This window comes from Trypanosoma equiperdum, assembly GCF_001457755.1.
Source record: "Trypanosoma equiperdum strain OVI genome assembly, contig: ctg_246, whole genome shotgun sequence".
NCBI lineage: Eukaryota > Euglenozoa > Kinetoplastea > Trypanosomatida > Trypanosomatidae > Trypanosoma > Trypanosoma equiperdum.
In genome coordinates, this window is record NW_027124139.1 from 34,415 (window position 1) to 43,460 (window position 9,046).

A 9,046-nucleotide genomic window follows, 5' to 3' on the forward strand; every position below is an offset into this window, starting at 1 on the left:
AAACTTGGCACACGGGAATGGCCAGTAACTTATGCCTGTTTCATCATATCGTGCGCTTAATAACATTTCTGAAGGATTTACATGCGCCTTTTCCTTCGCTTTTGAGCACCTAGCGGCCGGTAGTTGCGGCAACCTTCGGTAGATCAATGTTCATTCGACTCACCTTCTTGAGTTAAATGTTGAATTTTAACGTATTCGTGGTTTTCAGTGATCTGCTAGTTGTGAACTCGTTCCTTCCTCCCCCCCCTCCTGCACTTCTTTTCGTTGAGTGGTAAGTCGTTGGTCGGCAGGTAGGTGTCATGTACTTCCATCCTCTCCATGTGGTTCCGTTGCTTGCTCCTGATGTCTGTATCGGTCAGACCTTATTTGGCTCTTATTAGGTGGGAAGCTGATCACAAAGGAAGAGGTTGATGATATATTTCACTCACACTTTTTGTTGATCACTACACACTGAGGACTGTGTGGCAGTACAAAAGCAGTTGATGTGGGAAAGAAGAAGAGATGCCCCCCCCCGTGGAGCGGAGCGGAGGTTTGCAGGGGGATGAGGGCTGATGATGGGACTCTTCGGCCCGCACGGTGCGCATGTTGGTGCCTTTTGTAAGGAATTGTGGTATTGTTTAGGATGTTGCGTTCCCTCACCGCCCACGTGAGGTGTTTACTTGCGACTGACAAAAGAAGGCTCCGGTGTGACGCAAGGGGAGGTCAGGTGTGTTCGTTTGAGTTCGAAAACGATGTTACCCATCAAACCGAATTCGTTTGCAGTGCCACAGCTGCTTAGCTCAATTATTACGTCATTGTTTTTCGTTATCATCGTCACCGGTTTATGTTAGCTTTCGTGGAGGGACTCTTCTTCGTAAGAGAGGAAAGCGAGTGGCGGATGTGGTGCGGTTGATATCACAACATGTTTCTTCCTGCTTTTTGTTTTTTTTTTGATCGTGATCTGTCCAGGGATCAAACTCGCTTCGCGTCCTTTTCACTTGAAGTCACAATTGCTGCCGATTTTTTTCTGATTTGCTCCGTTTACAGCATACTTTGGAACGAGGGAAAGCAAAATAGGGGAGAAAGGAGGTGTATGCGTATTCTTCTGTTTCACTCTCTTTCTACATCCAGAAGGAGGATATTTTTTCCTCCTTTCACACTCTAGCCTAGTTGTGAAATGAGTGTTTGCCTTGGCACGGATCCGTCTCCGCAACTGTTTGCAAGTTGGGCTAAGAAACAGGGCATCTTTCTCCACCCCGATGTAGCCTTTCTTGTTCCTACCAAAACAATGGGAGCAGGTGTGTTCGCTCGGAGGCAGCTTCCAAAGGAAACTGTTATAGTCAGCTGCCCATTCAGCAGTTCCATTTCGCCGTATGCGGGGCCTTCCACCGTTGAAGCTCCCTGTGTGAAAGCACTTAATGATACCCAAGTAAAAGATAATGTATTGTACGTGACACTGCGCTTTATGGCAGAAGTTCTGCGGCCTTCATCGCCTTGGGTACCGTGGCTTAAAACGTGCCCGCGCATGTTAGACCACCTTTTTGGCAATGTGATTGATGATAAAGCGTTTTGCTCTGCTACATGTACCTCATTAGGTACTGTTTCGACACGGTGGACATGTCTTTCGCAACAACTGCTCGAGATGAATGTTTCCCAGCGGTGGGGTCTTGCAGAAGAGATTATGAAACGCTATCCCGAACACTGGCCGGAGGATCGCGCTACGTTTCCTCTTTTTTGTGAGTGTCTGGCCCTGGTGCTCTCACGTAATTTCCACCGGGAGAACGTTGAGGGCCGTGAAGGTCCTTACTTACTCCCTGGTCTTGACATGGTCAACCACTCCTTTGAGGCGAACGCAATCCTGGAAATCCGTGGGGGCGGACGCAAGCATAGTTTAACCTTTTGTCTGGTCGCCTCCAAAGAGTTACGTCGTGGAGAGCAGGTGCTTCTTTCCTATGGAAAGATTGGCGCCGCACGGTTTGCCGTGGAGTTCCAGTTCGTCACGGATTCTGTTGTAGGGGAGGATATGCTTCGATTTTCCGTTGATGTAATAGTGGACATAGTTGCAGCTATTATGGCATCGGGTGAAAGTACAAACGACACAGAATCGAACGTAAGGATGTTGCGGCAGCGCGTGGAGCGACTACAGCGCCTTGGGTTTCTCTTCGATGAGGGTCTTTACATCTCACGATTACCACGCACTTCAATCAACCGTGACTTAGATGCCGTTGGTAGTTCGTGTTCTGCCTCCACTTGGGGTGCCGAGATCGCACCTGCAACCGTTAAAGATGTTCAGCGGTTCTTTAATGTTTTCCATCTTATGACGGTAAGCACTGGTGAGTTTGACCATCTAATTCACACCATCAACCGGGATTGGCAGGTGAAGCGCACAGATGCCTTGATGACCCTAGCGTCCAGGGTGATAGCTATGCGAGCAGAAGCAGCTCATCTGCAGCTGAATTTGGTTCAAGAGCAGTTTTCAGGGGAGGAACACTCCTCTCGTCGTAGGCTCATGGAAACTGTTCTGAACTCTGAGCTGCAGATGCTGGATACACTTCAGGAGTACGTGAAAGGAATGTGTTAAGATTTTTTTCTTGTAGTCGCACAAGGGTTTCGGACGTACCGCTTGTAAATATATAGGGGGGGGGGTGTCCAGTTCTTTTTTTTTTGAGGGTTCGGCGATTAAAGCTCTCAACGATCCCCTTCCTCCCATTTCGTCATTCGCTTTAATTATTTGGGAGCCGCTGGCTACTCTATAATTCCTGTTCCTGGTTGTTCTACTGTGGTACCATGACACTTCTTGTAGTGTTTACAGATGAGTCTCATCTATACGCACTGCCGCCATATTTTTCGATCTCTCCCACTTTCCCTGTTTTCGCCCACCCTCAAGTCTCTCCTCTCCAAAGACGCATCTATATTTACTCTTCTGTATACGTGTGCACACAATTTTTTACACAACTGAGGTTAAGGTATTGTTGGATCATTGTGGTGAACAATCCTGACGCGTATCGTTGCGCGACGTGGGAAGAGGTCGTATATATATATATATACTTGGTGAGTGGCTGTGTGTCTGTTCGTATACGTTTGCGTGGCGCAGCGTGGTACAAACATATATATATATATGCGCTGATGAGTAAGCTGCTTATCACGCTACATGGCTGTCATATAATGCATTCCCCGGGTCTCTCGACCGTTTCCCCTCGCGTATTAATAGTGGTGGATGGTGTGTACGAGTTCGTGGCTCACGGGAAAGCTAGCACCTTCACATCCTACTTCAACGAGCTTTTCACAGTTGGTTACATTGACCGCTTAACAGTAGTTGAAGTACTTGTATACAATTCGTCAACCACGGGATGTGGAGACTACAACGAACAACAGTTGCTTGGGACATGTCGATTATCCACCGTGTGGTTGTTCCAGGGGAAGACACCTAAGCGGCGACGCCATGTTTTGGCGAACGATGCCGGCATAGCCGGGACAGTTGAGCTCACTTTGATGCTTGACACCTCTAGGGAAGGTAAAGGCAGCTTTGAAGAAGAGACGAACGAGTGGTGTGCCTCGCGTTTGGTTCGTTTTCTGATGCACAATGATAAGGGCCGTTTGAGGGATGTAGACCTTTTGCTTTCCACAATGGAGACTGATGGAGCACCACTGAGGCCTCTAGCATCACCCCCAAAATGCGCAGCTGCTTCCTCTGAGAGTTCGCGAAGCTCTTGCGCGGCTTTTGAAGAATTAATGAGGAACCTGTGCGAGGAGTATCACTGTGAAGAACCTCCGCAGTGTCGGGTCCGGGTTGCTTTGGAAGGTTGTACCTCTCTTGAAGAAAGTGACAAGCACCACTCATCAAATGTAATTGTGGTGTTTCGGAGTACAGCCGAGGAGTTCGTGTCGCCGTCAAGGCCGTACACGTCTAACCCTGTCTGGGGATCAACGTTGGGTACGGCCACTTTCGACGTCTGTAACCCGGAGGACTTTGTGCTTGATGTTATTGTGTACCGCATCACTTCGTCATCGGGTTATGTTGAAGTTGGCCGGGCGCGAATACGTGTTTACATGCTCACAACGGAATACTCTTCCAAAAGACAATATTTTATTTTCCGCCATGATAGTTACATAACGCCATGTGTTACAGGCGCCGTCCATATCACAATAAAACCGTTGGGGTTCGGACTGTCACCGAAAGATGCGGGTGGAACCGCCGACTTGTTCCATGCTCGGTTGAATCGTTTTTTTTACCGCTACGATCGTCGGCGACTGCAAGAGGTGGATATTATTCTCTACTCTCGCAGGAATAAACTGGATGAATTGATGGACGAATTGGAAGTTTACTACGGTCGTGAACCTGGCACGGCAGTACTGTGTTTGACTGTGGAGGAGGTGCAATCGTTATTGCATGTTGCATCTACGGACCTCGATGGTGAGGATGTAGTAGTTGTGGTCACAATGGGTAGCCAATCGAACCGTACAGACGCTAAGCGAGTGACTGCGAACTCTCGAATAGTTTTTGGCAATGCTTTTCAGATTGACGTTGTTCGAGAAACTGATATGATACGGTTTGAAGTAGTGAAAGCAGGATGTGAGGACGTTGTGTACGGAAGCGTGGATTTTACTTGCCTCAGAATTCAGAAAGGTGTTGAGAATACCCGGACGCTGTATTTGGTAGGAGCTGCGGGCACAGAGAAGGCATTTCTAAGTGGAACAATAACAGTTACTTTTTTCAGTGAAAATTTGGGCCAGTCGTACACTGCTGATACAGAATCAGAGTGCATGTATGCAGGGCGTCTGCGTCGCTATGCGTGTCAGCACGCACCAGAAAAACTGCATCTTGTGGACGTGGCGGTTGCTACTGTTTTCGATACTGAGGGATTCATGAAGGAAATGAGTCGAGATTATGGCGAAGAGAATCCAACTTATGTGCTGTACATGACAGTATTGGGGTGTCGAAAGCTGAGGAAGCGTTTTGGGTTTACAATGAGTGCGTACGTTGTCGCTCGTATGGGCGTGGACCGCTACGAGACACGTGTAGTGAGAAATAGTACGAAGCCGGACTACTTTGAATTCTTTGAGTTTTTTATAGATCAGTTCGCGCACACGGAACTCACCCTAGTAGTTATGGATCAGTACGACATGGGTACCGACAAAGAGGTTGGCCGGACTGTCATTCCCTTGGAAAATGCAATCCCCGAGCATCAGTACAACCTCTGGTTGCCTCTCATGAAGGATGGGTGCTCCAACTGTGGGTTTGTGGGTGTGAAGTTTGTGGTAAAGGATCTTCAACTTCGCGACTCGTTGTGTGACCACGTCAAAGCAGGAACCTTCTCAGAGCGTTGCGGCCCTAGACAAGAGGAGCTTACATCGCCAAATGAGTCACGACGGGCAACAGGTGTTACCAATTTTTCCAACGCGTTATACCACTTGTTTGGTGGGTGGGGCAAGAGAATATTCCGTGCGCCTCGGTGGCAGCCGTGGCGGGACGAGTCCAGCAAGGGGTTCTCCAAGCTCAAGGTATCTGAAGGGGTTTCGGGCTGTGAGCATGGATCAGATCACCCAGTGCTTGCGAACATCATTGACGACGGCATCTACTCTGCAAGTGAGTTCTTGCGACCCAGAACAGCGAGAACGGCACCCAAGTTATTATCAAATCTTCTTGTTAAACAGCGTGCTCGTCACACCCTCGTCCCGCAAACACCTAACTCTACCACAGGAAGGCGGTTTTTACATGTACACCTCCACTACTGTGACGACTTGGAAGAGAGGCGTTTAGTTCCTCCAAGCCCATGTGTGATGCTCGCAACGCTCAGGACAACATACATTTCGAGAACAGCGTTCGAAACTTGTTCACCCCGATATGACGATGTGTTTCATTTTCCCATCACTTGCCCAGATGAGGACTTTCTTACCATAACAGTCATGACAGACACGCCGTACGGTAGAAAAACTCTTGGGTTCTGTATGCTCTCCATAAAAAATGTTTGCTATGGCATGCCTCAAACGCGTTACGTAGCGCTGGTGGTCGCCCCTCATGGATCTGTGGCGCAACAACGTGGTGTGGTGTGTCTCTCCCTCCTTAGTGAGAATTTCGGTGTTGCCGTACCGCCACCCCTGGGGAGAGAGTGCAGCTTTCGGCAATGGTTGCAAAGCATCCTCGTGAAGTATGCGCCGACGGAGCTGCATCGGCTCGAATGGTACGTAGGCGAGTATTCTGTCAAAGACAACAGAGAGGTGGAAGGCTTCTTCGTTACGAACACATACAAGAGGAGGGGGAAGGAGGAAGTCAATGTCCATATTTCCGTGGAAACGGTATCAAACTTGCATTGCGATGGTTTGGTCGTTGCCTCTGGTTCGTGTTCGATGACGGCGGAGTTAGGGGGAAGGACGGTCTGCCGTATCCCCGCTGTGGAGGGAAGTAACGGCTTCTTCAACATTTCAGGGGAATTCGATGTTGTCATCCCTCAACCACTAACGCAGACACTGCGCCTTCTTGTGAGCGTCAAGGCAGGCTCAAAACGTAGCCACGGAGAATGTGTCATATCATTCGCGGATGTGCACCGCAAGGCAGCTCGTGGGCAAGCTCACTACATTGTGGAAGGCCCAGGACTCCCGTCGGCCTCCCCCATTGGTTACGTAACCGTCTCAATGTCCTGTGACCGTTGCGGCAGAGTGGGGACGCCATCAGATTATGCAGATAGGAGTCTATATACGAGGATGCGTGATTACTATTACTATTACATTCGTGAACGACTTCACGTGGTGAACGTCACTTACAGCAAGAAAGTTGATGTGGACAACCATCTGAGAAAGCTGGTGGAGGTGTATGGCCCAGAACCCAGCACCCGTCAACTCCATCTAGAAATTGTGCAGTGTAATTTTCCAGGCATTGCCGACGGTACTCCCTATTTTGCTCTCGAAGTCGGACTCCTGCAGTATAGGACAGTACCTGTCGCCGACAACCCTGACTCCCATTTCAAAGGGTCATTTGACATTCATCTTGGATTACCCGAAAAGGATGAACTAAACCTGATAGTGTTTATGAGTCGTGCGTGTGAGTTGCTTGATGTGGAGGTTGGACGAACCTTGATACCCCTCAGGAACGTCGTGTGCGGGAAGAAAATGCTTTTCCGTCTCCCACTCGTGCGACAGGCTCAGACAAAATATGCTAAAATCCATGGCTCCGTTGAAGTTTTGCTTTACACCAATGATTTTGGTCTCCCGTCCGAGCAGCAGAGGCACGCTCTGCATCACAGCCTTTGCGATCGAGTACAGTGGGAGGTTTCTCATTCCAACCCAAAGGACATTCATCGGATCCCCAATTTTCTCGCGGGAATACAGGTGCAAAGCGGGTGGGTTAGCGGTCAAATGGAATGTAGATCGTTACCTCGGCCTGGCTCAGCGTCAGATAACGCAATCCGTGTTCTCTTTCTTGGGTTTCAATGCCTTCCTGAAAAAGGTGTCTACATAAAAGTGAAGTTGGATGGCTGTAAGAAGCTTCTACGCACAGGCGACCTGTCGGGGAAGCGGCTTGCTTGCGTCAATGAAGAATTCACCATTGAAGGTTCTGCTGTACTGAAAAACACAGTTTTTACGTTGAAGTTAGCAGAAAGTAAGACAAATGAATCGCGCGCGTTATGTTACTGCGACTTCACTCTAGCAGATTGTCCCCCTGGATGTGTGTCTAGAAAGTGGCTGCGTCTCTTCGACGACAGGGGCAGGTCTATGGGCCAACTAGGCATTCAGGTGGACGTACCAGCTTCCTCAAGCTCATTTTTCTCTCGCAGCAGCAGCAACCGGTCCCATCACGACGTGGAGCGAGTCACGGATGATGTCGTGTCACTTCTACAAAAGTACTTGCCGCAAGGGCTGCGGCGACTCGACCTGATAATTAACCATTCCGATAATGTGAGTGCCGTTCATCGTGTGCTTCGCAAGGAACTGGCACCCAAAGTGCAAGCGACAATATACTGCCAGGTTCAGCAAATCAGATTGCGAACTCCAGCAAGGATATACCCCCGAGTCGAGTTTTCTTCAGCTGACGAGGTTCAATACGTAACGGAGCGCACATACGGGGAGTGTATGGTGGACTCAAATACGCCATCCCGAAAGAGAGGGGCCGTTTACCTCCACTTTTCTTCAGTCCGTTTGGATGTGAACGGGGCAGATGCGCTGCGGATTTCTGTTCATGATGGTGAGGCGAGAGAGGGGTGTGAGAAGTTAGGGAGTGTGGTGCTTTCGTTGCGAGCACTTCTAACTCCGACACTGTACGGCACAAATGAGATATTGAGGGCGCCGCTTGTCAAACTGTGGCGTACCGGGATTAAAACACGGGCAGTCGTGGCTGGAACCATAACCTTCCACCTTAGTATCCCTATTTTTGAGCGGTACCCAGCGGCGCTATGCCTCTCCGAGATCTTTCCGTGCGCTGTGGACCGAGATGTGATACGATGTTATTTCAACAAAATATCTTCAGTGCTGCGGTGCCACGATACGGGTTCACTCGTGGACATCCACCGCAAGGTGTTTGAGGAGCTTGTCGTGAAACCAAATGGGTCGGTTGAGCTGCGCAACTTCCTCCACCAATTAGCGGAACGGTGGGGCGTGGACGTGAGTTCTCTTGACGCCACTTCCCCCGACTGGTCGTTTTGTTGATGGCGCCGCGCTTTACTGTGAAAGACTGTTAAGTACATATGTATGTTTATATTGTTTGCAGGGCTCGTGGAACGGTTCGGATGTAAGTGTTTGTGATGTGGTAGTCGTTCGTTTCTGTCATGATGTTTAGTAGCGTAAAATAAAGTATTTGTTTATTTATTTGTTGTCCCTTTTTTTAAAAAAAAAATTGTGTAATACCCCTTCTCGCAAAAGTAACGGAAGAACGGGGCGGTTCTTCCTGAAAGACTGTGAAAATAAAAACAGTACGATACACCGCTGGTGTACAGGGGGAAAGGGGGAAAAAAGGAAAGTCAAGTATGGTATAGTATTTATTTGTTTGTAGTCTGCTGGCCCCGTGTATTATATGGCAAAACTGAATATAGTGGAACCGTACGTACGGCACTTCGTTCGGTGCCTTTTTTTTTTT

The 9,046-nt window shown here is 48.9% G+C and overlaps 1 protein-coding gene and 1 pseudogene across 2 annotated transcripts; both read left to right on the plus strand.

Moving 5' to 3' along the window:
• Nucleotides 1–1,156: 1,156 nt before the first annotated feature.
• On the plus strand, nucleotides 1,157–2,560 carry TEOVI_000084900 (SET domain containing protein, putative; the record flags this gene model as incomplete). Its single annotated transcript, XM_067224175.1, has 1 exon — nucleotides 1,157–2,560. One exon carries the CDS (start codon nucleotides 1,157–1,159, stop codon nucleotides 2,558–2,560), a length of 1,404 nt encoding a protein of 467 aa, XP_067080276.1.
• A 545-nt stretch (nucleotides 2,561–3,105) lies between these two features.
• TEOVI_000085000:pseudogene lies at nucleotides 3,106–8,619 on the plus strand (annotated as a pseudogene). The gene has a single exon. A coding segment is annotated over exon 1 (5,514 nt).
• The last annotated feature ends 427 nt before the right edge of the window (nucleotides 8,620–9,046 follow it).